The following is a 17,643-nucleotide window of genomic DNA, read 5'->3' as shown; positions in this document are numbered from 1 at the left end:
AAAGGTGCTGGAGACTCCTGGCTGTGGGGCCCGGGGCGGCCAGCAACTTCTCTGTGCTTCCTCCCCATGTCCACATCACGGAGGCAACAACCCTGTCTCACTCGGCTGGAAGGATTACACGAACACAGATATGAAAAGCACGCTGAATGGAGCCTAGCACACAGACCTGTAGTAAAAAGATGAGCTCTTTTTACTCTAAAAATGATAAAACACAACATCCCTCTTGCCGCCAGCCCACAATGAAACTTAACTAGGGGAAGCAGTATGATTTAAAAGAAAAAAGTTCCAAACACCCCTCCACAAATCTCTCCAATAAGATACAAACAAGCAGCTCAAAAGTTGATTCACTTAAACTTCTCTGGCCAATTTTCTCAACTGGAAAATGAGGAAAATGGACTGTCTTCCAAGGGCTGTCCTTCCCAGCTGTAGAATTTGCAGGATCCTCCTGGAGAGGCGTATGACAAGCCAGAAGGACAGAGAACTCCCAGACACACGTCTGGCACTGGTCAATACCACCTCCCAGGTCCTTGTGCTATGTATCAGCACAGCTCATTTTTACTTCCTTTTAAACTATAAAACATGGTCCCAGTTGAATGCTTAATTTCTATTTGAATACTGCAATAGTAAGTAATTACATGCTGATGGGCCTTTTCTTCCCTGGCGACTTTTTTTTTTTTTTTTAAGATTTTATTTATTTGACACAGAGAGAGATCACAAGTAGGAGGTGGAGAGGCAGGCAGAAACAGAAGGGGAAGCAGGCTCCCCGCTGAGCAGAGAGCCTGATGCGGAACTCGATCCCAGGACCCCGAGACCATGACCTGAGCCGAAGGCAGAGGCTTAACCCACGGAGCAACCCAGGCGCCGCCACTGGCAAATCTTTTAAATTGGGAAATGAGCACGTATAACCACACTACCAAATGCAAAGCAATAAGGAGGTTTGAGTAAATTCACACTCTAACCATGCAGGCACACAGAAATATCAATGTACATAAATACCCAAGTACCATAAAAATCCAGCTTGGCATCAGTTAGGCAGGAATAACTCTTAGACTACTACGGGTCCACTTCACACTTAAAGGACGGCTCTTCCAGTTACTTACTTAACAACCAACTAGTTAATGATCACTGTCTTTTTTTTTTTTTTTTGAAGTACTTTAACATGGCAGCATGGCGCTAGAATATTTTCTAGAACAAAATTCATCCTAGAAAATTTCTAAGAACCTTACATTTTAAGCTTATTTTAAAAAGTCATGCCTGGGGGTGCTTCGGTGGTTCAGACAGTCAAGCGTCTGCCTTTGGCTCAGGTCATGATCCCGGGGTCCTGGGTTTGAGCCCTGCATTGGGCTCCTTGCTCAGTGGGGAGTTTACTTGTCCCTTTCCTTCTGACCCTCCCTGCCAACCCCCACCCCTGCCCTGCCAATTCTTTCTCAAATTAAAATACAATCTTAAAAAAAAAAAAAAAAGAGTCCTGCCTGGCTGGCTCAGTTGGTAGAGCAGCAACTCTTGATCTCAGGGTTTTAAGTTCGAGACCTACACTGGGTGTAAAAATTATTTAAATTTATCTTAAAAAGTCAAAACTAATGCTACCCCAAATAAAAGCCTGTATAGTCAACAAGAACTTCCTTCTGAAGAATGACTTGAGTACTGAGAAGAAAGGACACTATTTGGTTACAAGGTTTTGCCATGCAGTGTTTGGTGGCTGACAACATTACAAATATCAAGGGCTTTCTAAGAATAACTGAGCACTATTTTTAATCGTGGCACATTATTAATATGCAAAAGAGTACTGTTAAAATGTTTTAAAATAATAAATATAGGAATGAAAAAATAAAGCATTTAATTTATTCATAAAGTATTTTTTCAGATAACACAAGAACCAACTTTGTCCCAGACATGTTCAAAATTATGTGGCATAGATTCTAAACGTGGCATAATAGGAGATTTTATACACATTATGTATTTTCCAATTCTATGATAAGATAAAATTATAGCTCATCAGAACATATTTTGTGCAAAGATGTTCTAAAATAAAATCATTACTCTGATTAATCATATTATTACATTTTGTATTTGCTTTTAAATAGAAAAAGGCATTTGGTTAATGTTAATAAGCATTCCAAAAGCAGCAAATAAGCTCTCAATATGAGCTGAAAAATAATGATCTGAAAACAAATGGGAGGCTCGCTTTATGAATTCTACTCTCCTACTTTTATCCCAGTCGGACAAACAGCTGCTTAAATGACAGCTGCTAATAACTTCAATACCTTTCTTACCTTTATCATCAAAAACGTAACTATAAGTTCAGTTATTTACTTATTTCCTTCCTAGCTGCAATCATCTACCAAAAAAATTGTTTCTAAGCCATGGGTTGTTTACCCTACAAGATTTCTGACTTCTCAAAGCTTAAGGCTGTCTACATAGAACTGCTGACTTAACATTCAAACATGAAAAACAATGTGCATGAACAGCTGGAATTCCATCTAAAAATCATCAAAATTAGGGGTCCCTCGGTAGCTTAAGGTTAAACATCTGCCTTTGGCTCAGGTAGTGAATCCACAGTTCCAGGATCGAGTCCCATGTCGGGTTCCCTGCTCACTGGGGAGTCAGCTTCTCCTTCTCCCTCTGCCCCTCCCCTGCTCCCTCTCTCTCTCTCTCTCTCTCTCAAATAAATAAAAGCTTTAAAACATAAACAAATGTAAAAATTTAAAAAAAAATCATCAAAATTAAACTTATTCTACTTATAGGCACAACAAGACCATCCCCACGTAACAAGAAAACACGAGATTTTCTTCATGACAGGTGACTGATGCAACAAATCACTGGAGTGGGTCCCCGCATGGCCAGCAAATTAAAATATTCACATTCATCAGATTACACCTGAAAACGCACTGAGCTTCCAAGGTCTCACACGAGACAGAGGCACAGGGGACAGAGAGTGGTGCCAACTTAGAACATAAACACAAGTGTGGGCTCCGGCGCCTCACCTCCATCCTAGGAGATCAAGAACGTGGAAAGCTTCTAAAAGCAGTTCCATTACAATAGAACGGAAGACTTGACAATCAGTTTCCTGAGACCTAGATTCAAAACACGAGGTAAGGTTTGAATCTGTGCAGAAGAACAGACTGAGAAGGCAGCACTCTGGGTGAAAACTGTCCTTCCCAAACTCTTTCCTACAGCGATGGTTCTCTTCCACATCCCCAGCCCTGGACCTCCAGGACCGTAAGACAAGACCTCTGGCTGACTCACGCTGCCCACACTGGAGCAGCATCACACCACTCCTGGGTGGCCTCTGTTTGCAGAGCATATGCAACCCAAGAGTTCGGCACAAACCAGTTTTTTAGAGAAAGTGACGCTGAGTGTTTACCTGGTGTCAGGCACCATGCTAAATGTTGCGGTGTTACCTAATCTTCACACAGTCTCCCTGCTTAGCAGAGGAGGAACTGACTCTTGCCGCTTGTCCAGGGCCACACAGCTAGCCGGTGCTAACCTGAGGCCAGACACTTTACCCATTACGTTAATTAAATGTACCAAAGAGATAAACTTGAGGACTCCCAGGACAAAAACGAATGTAAAACAAAAGTCAATAAATAACAACTTGGTTCAGGCAATGAAAATTTCACATTATAACGGGTTTTTTAATCAGAGGCCACCAAATATCACAAGAAGCCTTTGCACGTCAAGGTTCAGAAGTGTATACACATTTGGAGAGCACGAATCATCTTTAACTGTCTTGTTTGCTATGTAGCTAACGCAAATACGTTTTTGCTGAACACGGATGGGTGACTAAAACACGCTCTTCTGACATGGAAGTCATACCCGGCTAAGAAGATCTGCAGAATGACGATGACGCAGTATTAGAAGCACGATAAGGAACCTGGAGACACAAGCAATGAAGGTCCACCATGTTCGCTGGGGGGCACAGCCGCAAGGCAGAAGGTAGAGATGGGGGTGGGGTGCTCAAAGATGAAGAGAAATCTTTGGCAGAGACAACTCCCATGCAGAATAAGAAAACAGAGTGGAAATGAGGGGAAAGAAATACTTTCCAGAAAGAACAAGCACAGAAATGCTGGGTCTAGATGCTAAGCTCTCGAAATGTCAGATTATTCATCAGATACACAGGAGAACGAGAAGGCCCAATTGTGTACGAGCCGTACTCAGGACCTTGGACTTCACCTTCCAAGATGATGGGCATCCGCAGACCCCTCGTGTGGACCTCACCCTTTACTTCTCACGTTTTAATAAAGCAGTGTGTTCAGAGCCAAAAACACTCAACCAATAAAAATGAAAAACAGCCACACCAAAATTCCCCAAATATGTTTTGCTAAAGGTTAAAAAAAATTCACCGTTTTGCAAAAGGTTAACACTTGGTATTTTCTACACTGACTTCCAATCTTGTACTTTACATACATCACTCTTTGAAACTCTTAAGCCCAAACTCAACTTAAAAAATGTTCTTTCTTCCCCAAAGTTTTGAAAACACATTCACAATGATGACCGGCATAAGAGAAAAACAGCCCTTTCTATTAAGAGGACAGACATGGAACCCCAGAAAGTCCCCGTTTCCTGTATCAGGGTTACCTGAGTCCAAGCAAAGGCCAGGGAGGGCGGGGGAGATGGCTGATCAGAAATGAACCAATGCTGGTGAAGGGAACACTGCCCGGCCGGGACAGCCATCAAGACCACACATGGGAGCCCCAGCCCCAGAGTCGGCCACAGAGCGGCCAAGAGCACCGCTCCAGAGAACCTACCACAACATACAAAGCCTTGCTTCTGAACACTGTTTCCCTCATGCTCTTCAGAAACTTTCATTCACCCTCACAAAGGATATACCAGTCAGGAGGGGCTCCTGGGTAGCTCAGTCAGTTAAGCGTCCAACTCCTGATTTCAGCTCAGCTCATGATCTTGGGTCCTGGATCGAGCCCTGCGTCCAGCTCTGTGCTTAACGTGGAGTCTGCTTGCCGCTCTCCCTCTGCTCCTCCCCCCACTCTCTATCTCTCTCTAAAATAAATAAATAAAATCTTAAAAAAAAAAAAAAAAAAGGATAGGCCAGTGTTAAACTCTCCCCATCTGCTTCATTCAGACAAGCCCCAAAGACAAAGGTCCTATCTGGTTTATAGGGCCAAGGGTAAAGACACTAGAATTCAACAAACCCCACTCCTACAATCTGTACAGATTCCCATCATTCTAACTCTGTCTCAGTTCTGTCCAAATTCATATCTTACCCTTAACATGTCGGTTCTCATACTTTTCTACTAAAGAACCTCTAACAGCAGGGAAGTGTAAATTCCACCTCCTACAGGAGCATTGTGTGCGGGCCTCGTTTAAATCCATACAAATCTTGTATATTCATATATGACTTGTATGATATTGTAATACATGAATACACACAGGAATGTATATATATTTTCCCCCAAATAAAACTTATATTCCAGAAAGTTAGAATAGGATTACTCTACGGCTTTGCATAGCCTTAGGACTACACCAACACCAGCTGAAGAATAGAATAAATCAAAGAAAAATTATATTTTAAGAGTTTAAACTGCCATGAAACCATAATGAACATATAATTTGAGTTTAAGTATCTATCTTTTATTACTGACTTAATTACCAAACACAAGACAAGTATTTCACAGACTTTTTCACAAACACCTGGAAAGAAGCAATGCAATTAAAGTAGTGTGAGCAACATGCTCGCCAGAGCAAGGTGGTCTGTGACTGGCTTTCTGGTCTTCTGATTTCCTCTCTCCCCATTTCATAGCTAACTTATGTGGCAGGTCTTCTATAAGTCAAAGCAGCGGGTGACAGGTAAGGTGAAACAAACACGGTATTTCAACGGTCACAGCGAGACACAAACTAAATGCTAAACAATTCATTTTACTAGCTAATGTTTACTTGCTTATTTTTTTTTTAACCAGCAAAATCAGTTTCTTCAGGAATAACAGAGTAATTGCAATTCAGAACATATCTTCTTACTTTAACCCCCAATCTGTGCTCAGAGATACAGTCCTCAAATACATTTTTAGAAGAGAAGTGGAAATTCTAGAAGTGTTACACCTTAGCACTTTCTTGCCTTTGTGCCTCTGTTTACTGGGGTTTCCCGGGCAGGAACAGCCTCCACCCTTACTGCTGAGTAAGCTCACTAGCTCAGACTCGTGGCCTCGCCTACACAGAGCTGCCCAAGCCCCCAGTCCATCCGCACCCCGCCCCCACCCCACCCCTGGACCTGGCCAGTCTGCAGGTCCCATAGAGGACGTGGCTTCGGCAGTTAGTCTTGTGCTAATCTACTCTGATCTACTCTTCAGTGTCTGAGTCATCACTGCCTTGGTGAAGCAGCTCTGAAACTCCCAATGAGGGGCCAGAACAGAACTTCCTTCAAATTCTCTTAGAAAACTTTAAAAACATCTGAATTTCGGAAAAGAAGCCAGCTTTCCTATTCAAAGTTTCAGCTCTGCATACTAAATTTAGACTCAGATTTGGTGGACCCTCAGGACCTGATTTCTAATTGTCTCACCCCAGTCCCCTACCTCCCCCCACCCCCTGAACAGAACAGTGTACGCTCCAGTAATGAAGAACTCCAACTGGCTTGGATTCCCCATGTGACTTCATAAGTTCCTACCCCAGGATGAAACACACTCACCCTGTCTTGTCAGTTTTGTGCATAATTTCTCGGCCCTAAGAACCTACTTAAGATGGTACCTTTGCTTCTCTTCCCTTCCCACGCTGCCCCGCACCAAACTGCCCCCCAACCACGATCAGGACATAGTATAAGGTCCCACCTCTGCGGAGGGTCCATACCTCTGTTCCATACCTCTGTTCCTCCCTCATGACAAGGACAAAAGTGCCTGTGTACCCGCCTCCCCTCCTCAACCCCACGCTCTTTCAGGGTCTAGGCTTCAGGACCATTTTATCCCTGCCTCCTAGAACAGTGCAACAGGAACAGTTCAACAACTACCCAGTGGGTTGTACATTAGGTACAGAAAGGAAGACAGTCCGCGGCCTAACATCGCATTTCTCTGGATGGCCGTGTGATCTAGAATATTACAAAGTACAAGCACACCTTGTATTGTGCCGTTTTGTTGCATTCTACAGACGCTGTCTTTTACAAATTGGAGGAGTTCCTGGCAACCCTGGGTTTAGCACGTCCAACAGCACTTGCTCACTTCGTGTCTCTGCGTCACATTTTGGTAATTCTCACAATCCTTCAAGCTTTTTCGTTATTGTTATATTTGCTACGATGACCTGTGATCAGTGATTACAACTTGCTGAAAGCCCAGATGATGACTAGCATTTTTTTAGCAGGAAGTATTTTTTAATTCAAGTACGTACATTTTAAAAAACAATGCGATTGCACACTTCAGAGTCCACAGCAGAGTGTAAACATAACTTTAACTTTTGTATTAACTGGGAAACCCAAAAACTCATTTGATTCACTCTATCACGATATTTGGTTTTTGTCAGTGATCGGGAATAGAACTCACTATACCTCCAAGGTATGCCTGTATACATTTTAAATATGAAAAATGTTTACTATTTATCTCCTAATAAACAATACTTTAAGATCCATCACGTACTCATTTCAACAAATATCTGGGCTCCTATTAACCGCCAGGACCTGTGCTGGGCTAAGGCGACCACCAGCCTCCAGGCTACCTAAAGGGTGTACCCTCTTTAGACAGATGAGTTAGAGAAGCTGGGCCCAGGACTCCAGATGTCAACCTCAGCTGGTACCTCGAGTGTGAAGGCTTTGCCTCTAAGAGTAAATAAGAGACAGTAACTACTTGTGGGAGCTCAGGTTCTAGTGAGAAAGACAGACAAATACATGGTCAACTCCAAACACTGACTGTAGGACTCGGAAAAATCAGACTTCAGCACACAAGACTTAACGTTCTCCATCTAAATCCTCACCTCATTGAACACCGGTGCTATCATCATCAATTTGAACTTGGTCCGAGGCAGCCAGCTAAGCCAGCAGAACGTTCCAGTACTCTTCCAGATAGGAAACACACCGTTCCAGATTCGAGGAGGCCACAAAACTGACGTTTTCAATGATCACCCCACAGTGACTGGCCAAACTTATTTCACAAAGGAACATCTTCCAATTAATCTGTTTGATCTTTATTTTTTTTACCTTGCATGTGCCTGAGAATTTTTTCTGTAATAGTAAATACATCGTAAGCTATTTCACCCTGTTGGGGTTTATATTTGCTGTAACTGTTCCTTGTTTTGCACTCCTATACCCTTATCTACTAAAATGGAATATAAAAGATAATTGTTCTTCCCAGTTGATACAACACATTAGAATAACATACGTCTTTCAAAACAATTAACTAAAATAAGTTTACTCTCCTAAAATTAAAATCTCTCTTCACAGTGAAGGAGCAACACACATTTTCCACCTTTGCATGAAATGTAGATAGCATGCATAATTTTGACTGATTGCTTCCTTATGGAAAATAGGTCATGTTGCCCCTGAGTTCTGCAAATAATGGCCTGAGTTAATGTCAACTACAACACTCTTTTTCTTGATAATCTAACATATATAGTCGTACAGAAATAAATCTCAAAAGTAGTATGGGGCAGGGGTTAAAAAAGTCATATTGGCAAAGAATATCCAACTACTCATTTTGGATTCCTCCAGGCAAAAGCTGTTTCTGTTAAGAGAAAGTAAATCTCTCACTTTCACACTCACACTAATGGTTGGGAGGGCACTGTAATTTTGTCAAATGCGATTCATTCATTCAACAAATATTTATGAAACATTTTCTGAGAGATGGGAATTATGCAGAAGACTGGAAGTGAACAAGGGGAAACGGAGCCCACCGGGTGCTCACTGTGGACCAGGGTCAACATCCAGCAAGCTGCCATTCCTGTCACCCAAGAAGTACTTTACTGTAGGATTTCCGTAAACTTTATTTCTGTTTCATGCAGATCCTTACCTCTTAGATTTCTGGGATGAATCTGCTTAGTTCGAGGCATCTTCTTTGATTCAGGGGCCCCTTTTTCTTCTTAGAAACCGTAGGAAGAGCAGGTCACGGAAAGGTAGCTCCATTAAACTCAACGTCCATCAATTAATTCATGTGCTAAAAAAGAAAAAAAAAATCACACTTTATTACCTTCAAAGGAAAAATACACTTCAAAAGTCATGGTTAGAGTCCAGCACTCACCTAAACCCAATGGAAGATAACCAAGCCAGAGACACCTGCAAAAACTTACTTACTAACTTTTAATTAACTGTAGGATATCTCATTTTGCTACTCTCTGGGCTTTCTCACTAAGGAAACAAAAAATCACTGTACTTTTATCAAAGAAGAGTGAAAAGATTCACTCCATGGTGTTTTTTTACAGTGACATCACAGGATACAATTAAAGTATAGCATGAGACTATAAAAGGGCTATGCTACATGTAATGTGGCTCCTGGTTCATCAGCTCTTTGGGAACAAGGACCATGTCTCATTCATCTTATTTTACTGAATTTATTCAGTTAATATATGTGGTTGCTATTGGAACTGCTCCCCAATTTTTCTAGTATTTTCTTCTAGGCTTGTGCCAGGACTGTACTTGACGCTTCTCTGTGTTTAGCTACAATATGTGACCAGTTCTGGCTAATGACCTATGAGTGGAGGAGGCATGCACGGTTTCCAGCCTATACCATTTAGTTAGCAAAGCAAAACCCTCCAGTGCTCTCTGTTCCCTCTGCAGTGGGACAGGCACTATTCCAGACGGTGAGTGTTGCAACACAGAGCTGGGCTCTTGCTAACCTACCACGATCACCCAGCGTAAACAAGAAAGAGACCTTTGTTGTTTTAAGCGGCTGAGGGTTGGGAATTGTTTGTTACTGCAGCATCACCTGGTCTGTCCTGACTTATACATCCTAAACACAATGACCGGAAATGCAATATGCCAAAACAATAGGAATTCAAAACCTGATCATCCCTCTTCCCAAATCAGCCACCTCTGTCTCCTCTTCTACAAGATCCTCACGGATCCTAGAGCTAAAACTTTAGTTCTGATTTCCTGGAATAAAGCTGATGATATTAAGGGGGAAATTGTGTTTCATCACTAAGCAAAGCACAACAATGGGTAGCAATGCTTTGTTTAAAACTTGTTATACCCAGTACTGTAGAAGAAACAAGAGAATACTTACTGAACCCCTGCAGAGTGCCTCTGTACTTTCTATACATTACCTAATTCAGTCTTAATAATAACTGGTTAGATAGCTATCATTTACTTACTTTACAGATAAGAAGATGAGTTGGGGACAGGTTGACTAACCTGCCCATGGTCAGCATCTAAACAATGTGGCACACATGACTCAGTCTCAGTGCTCACTTCCTCAGCAGAGATAATAGGTATTCCGTGGAATAGGGTCAAGAGGCTGCAGCCCAAGTCATGACTATATATTTTGGTGTCAAACTGCCAGGCTCTATTCCCTTACTGTGTGGCCTTGTTAAGGTACTTAACCTCTCTGAAGATCAGATTTCCCAACTGTGAAACTAGGAAATATTATCCACCTCACAGGGCTGTTGTAAGGTCTAAACTAAACAATGTGGATGTCCACTGCCTGGCACACAAAACTACTCAAATATTAATTCTCCTTAAGAAAGCCTATATGGGAAAGACTAGATCTGATATCCCTGTATTAGGTTTTAGAAATTTATGATTTCATTATAGCAAAGAAGAAACAGAAGTAAAGAAAGTTACAATTAGTACTTCAGTATTTTACCCCTGATAAGGCTATGTGCGGGCACTGCACAAAATTATCTGTAATTTTTTTAACTGCACAGAAAGAATCATCCGATGGCCAAATACTATATACTTTATCTAGCACCATGCTAAATGATCTATAAGACATGGTTCCTCAACTCCCTGCATTAAAGACATCCACCATCCGATTCACGAAGCTTGAGAATTCGGAGACATTAGAGCCAAATAAATTGTATGACTGCTTAACTACATTCCTTGTTAAACTTAAAGCTTTTAAATGGTCACGATATTTGGAAGTTTTTAAAGCGTAAACTCCGAATGTAATATAATCACGTGATCCCGTATCGAGAGCATAAATATAAAATATGCAAATTCCCAATCAGTAACAGCTCCCTGCTACCCCGCTCCCAGCCTACCCACTGTCCCTAGCTGTCCATCCCATGTTTAAATCCTTGTGGGGGGAAGTGAGTACATGCAAAGACAGCGGCACTAGAGCGACTAGGACGAGTAATAAACCGTTCCTTTACAGGAAAGAAATAAATACTACATGGAGCAAAAACATGACACGATCAAAAAGCGTAAAGACAGTTGCAAGGAGAAAAAACATGAATGAATGTAGAGGGCGGAGCCTGGGAAAACCCCTCTGCAACGCTGCACTGAACAAAGCGCTTCGCATGCCAGGAGGAGGAGGAATGGAAGTGCCAGCTCAGGAAGGAGCCCGGAGTGGATGCGGAGAGCAAGAGGAGGAGGAGGAGGAGGACGGGATGAGGCGAGCGCGGCAGCCCTGAGACTCCTCCTCGCCGCCGGCTCCGCCACCGCCCCCTCCCCTCTCCAGCAGCAACTCCTTCCCCAGCCCGACCCCAAGGCGAGCCCGAGCCGACCCGCGCCCAAACCCACCGCCCGCTTCCCAACTGCTGCAGGCGCGTACTCCCAACCCGGAAAGAAACTATCCAGGTGGCTGGGAGTAAACAGGCACTTAGAGCAAAGAACGAAAGGAAAAGAAAGCCACAAAGCCGGGAGGTTGGGAAGCCGAGGCCTGGTCTCCCTCACCCCCCACCCTCTTGCAAAATGCGTCTGCGGCTGGAACGTGGGTGGGGAGGCTGGGTCCCTCCGTACCTGCTCGCCTCGCAAGACCGCAGCTCGGGCCGCTCGCGCGCGGCGAGGGCGCCCAGAAGTGGCAAGTGTCTCCCGCACGCAGCCATCCCCTCTGCAAGGTCGGCGGTTGCACACACACGCACACACACACGCGCGCCCGCACGCCCCCCGCCCGCGGAGGGGGAACTGGTCCTACCCCCCTCCCCAGTACCCTCCCCCCTGCCGCCCTCCCAGCTGCAGCGCCCCCGCCGCGGAGCCCGCGCCGAACCTGCTGCCAGGACGCCCGGCGGAGCCGCTGCCGCTGCAGCCGGCCCAGGAGCTGCGCTGCTGATGGCGGCGGCCGCAGCTCGGAATCTCCGCGACCCCCGCGCGGCGGCGGCGGCGGCGGCGGTGGCGCCCGGGATCCCTCCTTCACTTGACAACCCCAAACACAAACATAGCCTCCTCCCGCTGCTGCTCCCGGCCCCCGGGCTCCGTCCTCCTCCCCGCCGCCGCCGCCCCAGCAGCAGCCACACTAGAGGCCGGCGACTGGCACTCACACCACCCAGCGCTGAAATATTAAACAGGGGAGCCGGCCGGGGGGCGGGGGGGAAGCGCGGGGCGCGCGGGCGGGGGCCGCAGGCGCCGGGCGGGGGAGGCGGCCGCGCTCGCCGGCGCCCCGGGCCGCGGCATGACCGCCGCCGCCGGGGAGGGGGCGGCGGGGGGCCGGGCGGCGAGGCAGGGCGAGCGGCCCCCGGGGCCGTGGGGCCCGGGGTGAGGAGGGCGGGCGCGGGCTTTACCTCTCCCCGGGGCAGAGTAGGGCACGTTTAGCGTCTTTAGGGGCGACGGGAGGAGCGCGGGCCGAGCGGCGCGGGGGAGGGAAGGCGAAGGTCCGAGGCTTTCCCGCGGGTGGGCGGGGCGGCAGGGGATCCCCGGGGGCGGGAGGCGGGGAGGCCGCGAGCTGCGCCGCGCGGGCGGGGGAGGGGGCGTCCCCCAGCGGGGGCTCGGCGGGGGAGGGGCGAGGGGGGTTCACCGCCACCGGCTCGGAGGCCCAAGTGGACAGGCGCGGCCGGCACCGCGGCTCAGGTGGGGACGGGTTGGGTGCCCCGGTCGGGGCTCGCGTGGAGCCCGGAGCCCCGAGCCCCGGGTCTCCCCCGCGGGGCGGACCCCGGGCCGCGCCTCCCCCTCCGCTGCCCGCCCCGCGGCTCCGCCCCGCCCGGCCGCCGCAGGGACGGGAGTGGGGGGCGGGAGGAGGCGGTGGCGCTGCCCGAGGGGGGAGGGGCGGGGTTAGGGATGCGAGGGGCGGGAGCCCGGGGTCGCGCCGGCTCCGGGACTGGCGCCCGGCGGGGGCGGAGGGGCGGGCCCAGCCGGTCACGCGGCCCGGGGAAGGCCTGGCCGGGTCGCGCAGTTGGGGGCGGTTGGTCCGGGAAGAGGGGCGGGGACGGGCGGGGCGGTAGTTTCTCTTTACCGTCTCTTTACTTTCTAAAGCAGGATGTGGGCCGGGCCGGTGACGTCATGGGGTCTCCCAGTCCCGCCCCCCGCCCGGGCCGAATGGGGGAGGGGAAAGGAGAAGGGAGGGCTGGGGGGGGGACCCCAAGGGGGTTTCCTCAGCAACGCGTTGAGGGAAGGGGAAAGTCATTGTGAAACTTGAAACTCATTAACTTTGAAAAACAACTTTAAAAAAAAAGTGGGAGGGGGCGGGGTGTTGGTTTGGAGGGTGGAAGGGGACATATTATTAACCCTGAACTGAAACCACTTCTTGGTGGCGGATGTTCTATTAAAAGATTGAGGGAAGCCAAGGTTATTCCAGAGGCCGCTCCAAAGCCCGCTGGTGGTTCCCAGAGCCCGGGATGCCGGCGCGTTAACCCTTGCCTGTCCGTCTGACAGCTTGGGGCAGGGAGGGGAGGGGTCTTTGGGGTCGGAAAGGGAGGTGCGGGGCTGGGCAGCGGACCTGGCTCCTAGGACGCAGAAGAGAAGAGAAAGGGGGAAGAGGGAGTAATTATCATAAACCAGAGTTTGACCCTTGCTGCTAGAAAGCAGTAGAGGAAGCAAGGAGTGGTAATCTATGGAAATAAATCAGGAGGGGCTGGATTAGGGTAACGAAGGTTTTGGGCTTAGAACCACTAAAGAATGTTAGAAATCGGGGGCTCAGACATTCACACATGTACACCTAAAGAAGCAGGCAAAAGTGACTGGTTTAAGAAGCCACGTTGAACTTGGGAGGAATAAAGCAAAACAAAAATTTTGATGCAGAAGAATTTCTCAGATTAAACCAAACTGCTTTCCCCTTTTAAGGAATAAAAATGCTAAACGACCATACACCCACTATGCGGGCCATCTGTGCAAACTTGAATTGTTTTGTTCCCTGGGGCTTCCATAAAGACATCTAGGCTTTTCCTGTTACGGTTGACCCTGAAAATTACCCTGAGAAAATCCTACCTCTAGCTCACTAAGCTAAGAAAAGCTTAATACACCAAAATGGGAATGATTAAAAATGTAATACTCAATAAAGGAGAGCTTGTAACCAAAAGAAAAGTCAGGAAAAGGGGTAGGGGAATATACCCATTAAAACCTAACTTTGGTCATAAGAGCAAAGATCACCCAAGAACTGCCTAAATTTGAAATGATGTTTATCATACTTTCAACCTGTCAATGAAATAATGCGATCTTTAAATTTTCAGTGTGATGTAATTATCTGTCTTTTGTAAAAGTAAATGTTATCTAATGGATTGCAATCACAAAAAGTATGTAACATAACTTCCCAACTGCGCTTTTGAAAAAAAGATAAACACTCATTTAAATGTTCAAGTATATCTAATCTGTCAGAGGATAAAGATTAAGGTAGTTTGATAATGATTAAGTCTGCCTGGTGTCACTTGCTAAATCAAAATGCTAACTGAATGAATATATCTTTACCCCAGTGGTTGGTGAACAGAGCAAATGCACACTGTGAACACAATGTTTATATGGGATTTGGCATTGTTGTGAGCTTTCTAACAGATTAAGCATGCAATTTGGAGTTATAATAGATAATTTTGCCATTTCAGCTTGTTAAAGAGTTCTTTTCTTAAGTAGACGACCCACAACTTAACTTTCTTGAGTGGAAAATCAATATTAAACTTTCATTTGAAATATATGCAGTACGGAACAATTTCCTATTTCCTAGTTTAGAATTTCCTAAACGCAATTTCTTTTCCTTAATTCTGCCTGCAGGTCTAACTTCCTATTTATCAGAACGCAGGGAAATCCAGCTAACCGGTAAAGTAGCTAGTTGCGACTTGCTTTGTGGCAAATTAAATACAGTTTCTCAAATGCTATCGGAATGTGGGGGAAGATATTTTTTTTTTAACCAGAAGATAAATGTGAATGGTGAACAGCAGTTTGAACTGTCAAAAATTCTGTTAACAATGGGGGAGGTGACCATACTGGGGGGACGGGGGGGGGGGAGGAGAAGAAGGGGGTTCCCAGGGCCCTTTTTCTCTCTAGCTGCATCCCTACCGGCCGTGTGAATGCTTTGGAGCCCCCCTCGGGGCGCGGGGTTCAAGTGAGGGCAGTGTCATGGCAGGGCTCTGTACACATTTTCGTTGCTCAGAAGTTTTGGGAAAACACAAGTCCACCCTGGGGCTTCGTGGCGAGGCCCGGCCGTCCCGCCGCGACCACCGGACTCGCGGTGCCACCAGCGCCGTCCGCGTGTCCCTAGCCCCGGTTCCCACGCGGCCGCCCGGCCCGGCCCCGCTCGGGCTCCCCCCTGGCGCGGCCCCGCGGCCCCGGCCCTCCGCCCTGCGCGCGGCCCGGCAGCGCCGCCGCCACGCGGAGATCCCGGAGGTTCCTCCCCGCCGGCCGCCGGGTCACGCCGCCGCCGGTCCCTCCCCTCCGCCCTCCGCCCTCCGCCCTCCGCCCTCCGCGCGCGCCGGGCTTTCCCGGCCACCGGCCGAATCCCCTCCTCCTCGGGGCGACCTCGGCGACAAAACCGTCCCCGGCTCGATCTGCCAACTCTGCCCCCACGCCCAGGCTGCCGCCGAGCCAGACGCCAGACAAAAGAACCGAGAGAAAACTTACCCGAACTGCAACGCAAAAGTCTGATCCAAAGCTTCCTGGGTTTAACTTTTAATTTTAAAAACAACAAAAGCAGAAACCAAAAGCCTCCTAGGTTGGAAGTGGGCGTGAGAGGAAATGCTAGGGGGAGGCGCTTCATTCCCTCGGCTGCTCTTGCCCCCACCCCCCCTTTTCTGGCCCCTGCCTGGGGCTTTGATGTTATCTGGTGCTCCGCCTATGTTGGTTTATACCGTGGGCTCTGGGCCGAGGATGATATACTGATATTTGGCACTTTATGTGCTGGTTTGAAGAGAGGGAAGCAGGTGGTCACGGTAAAGGATTTCCACTCCCCCCCACCCCCCCACCCCCCCGCAGTGAGAAAGGACCATTTGCCCCGGGCTGTCCTTTGTTACCTGGACCGAAATGAACAATCCACCAATCCAGAGATCCTGGAGAGCTGGACCATGTGGTATCATCTGTTAGGCACACACACACACAGGCCTTCTAAATTAGATTCATTTCCCCTCCCCTGTTAGCACAAACTTAGAACAAGGTGGCATTGTATGTTTTCGGAGGCTTTGTTTGCTTTTTAGATCTGTTTTGAAAATAAATAGTATTTCCCTTCTGAGATGAACCTGCAGCCTTGAAGCCACAAGGATATACTTCTGAAGAGAAGATTCTCCATAAAAACATGCCTTTCATGCCTATTCTTATAAATCGGAATATGCCCACACCCTCCCCCTCACATTATGGAAAGGTTGTAACTGTTGATTTTATCTTAGTTAAGTGGACACTAGCAGAAACTGGATATATTTTCCCATTAGATTAGCAGTCTCAGGCCATCACCAACAAAGCGTTAACAAAGGATGGTTTGGGATTCATTCTTTCTCTCTCTCTCTCTCTCTTTTTTTAACAGAATAGTAATCAAAAAGGTTTGTTCTGTCTGCCATTCAGCTCTAACTGTTTATTCACTTTATGCTAACACCAACCTATGTTCAAGCCTTGCCCTCTGGGAGTTTACAAATTAATGGAGACAGGATAAACACATAGAGAAAAAATACCTAGAGGGAAAAAAGATACAAGAAGAAGCTTATAAACAGAGCCAATTAAAGTTATACAGAGTTATTTACATGCTTGCTGAGAGCTTTCTGGGTTGGGTGGAGGGCAGGATTATCAGAGAAAGTTCCATCCTGAAGGTGAGTTCTGCGTAGCATTTTGAAGCAGAGAACGGTCTTGATTTGGCACTGGTATGAGAACCTCATGCCAGGCAAGGGGAATAGCTTGAAGATGAGAGCAAGTGAACTGTGTGTGGTGGTGTTGCTGGCTAGAGCCGGAAGTCACAGAAAACATGAAACAAATAGGCTGGCCCTCTAAATGTGACCTCCAAACCAGGACACTTTTGAGAAAGAAAGGGACACTATTAATGACTATGCAGATGAGAGACATATAGCTCCACTGTCCTAGTAATGAGCTACGAAGACAGAATGGGGAGACAACAGATAACCCCGGAAAAGCCTTCTCTGGCATGGTTAGGAATGCGTTTGGACGTGATACTGCAGTTGGTAGTTCTTTGGAGACGTCTGGGCTGAGACTGATCTTTTTAAGAAAAATCATGGTCATTGGTGGATTTCAGATCTGTCACTGTAGTATCTCTACCAGCAGAAGTAGTTAAGTAATATTTGTATGGACAGAAACTGCTACAGTAGACTTGTATCAGCAGCAATGGTAATGGTCTCAAGAGTGATAGTGCAAGTAATTGACAGTTTTTGAGAATTTATGACTTGTCAGCCTTTCCTGTGTAAACTCATTTAATCCCCACTGTAACCCAT

At 46.9% G+C, this 17,643-nt stretch overlaps 1 protein-coding gene across 6 annotated transcripts in view; it reads right to left on the bottom strand.

The window, feature by feature from the left end:
- Positions 1-15,900, bottom strand: part of HIVEP1 (HIVEP zinc finger 1) — a 145,131-nt gene extending 129,231 nt beyond the window's left edge. For 3 of the 6 annotated variants that reach the window (XM_046005087.1, XM_046005092.1, XM_046005091.1), the window contains exons 1-2: positions 12,069-12,418; positions 8,937-9,080 (exon numbers count right to left, since the gene is read on the bottom strand). In XM_046005087.1, coding sequence (XP_045861043.1) covers positions 8,937-8,976 — 40 coding nt within the window. In that variant the 5' untranslated portion in view covers positions 8,977-9,080; positions 12,069-12,418. Of the gene's footprint in view, positions 1-8,936; positions 9,081-11,821; positions 12,040-12,068; positions 12,419-12,579; positions 12,957-15,838 lie in introns of those variants that run through there. The other 3 variants (XM_046005090.1, XM_046005088.1, XM_046005089.1) reach the window with 3 other exon arrangements.
- Between the last annotated feature and the right edge of the window lie 1,743 nt (positions 15,901-17,643).

The sequence above is a fragment of the Meles meles genome, chromosome 5, assembly GCF_922984935.1.
Source record: "Meles meles chromosome 5, mMelMel3.1 paternal haplotype, whole genome shotgun sequence".
NCBI lineage: Eukaryota > Metazoa > Chordata > Mammalia > Carnivora > Mustelidae > Meles > Meles meles.
Note: the sequence above shows the minus strand (reverse complement) of the source record. Positions and strands in the feature narration are given on the sequence as shown.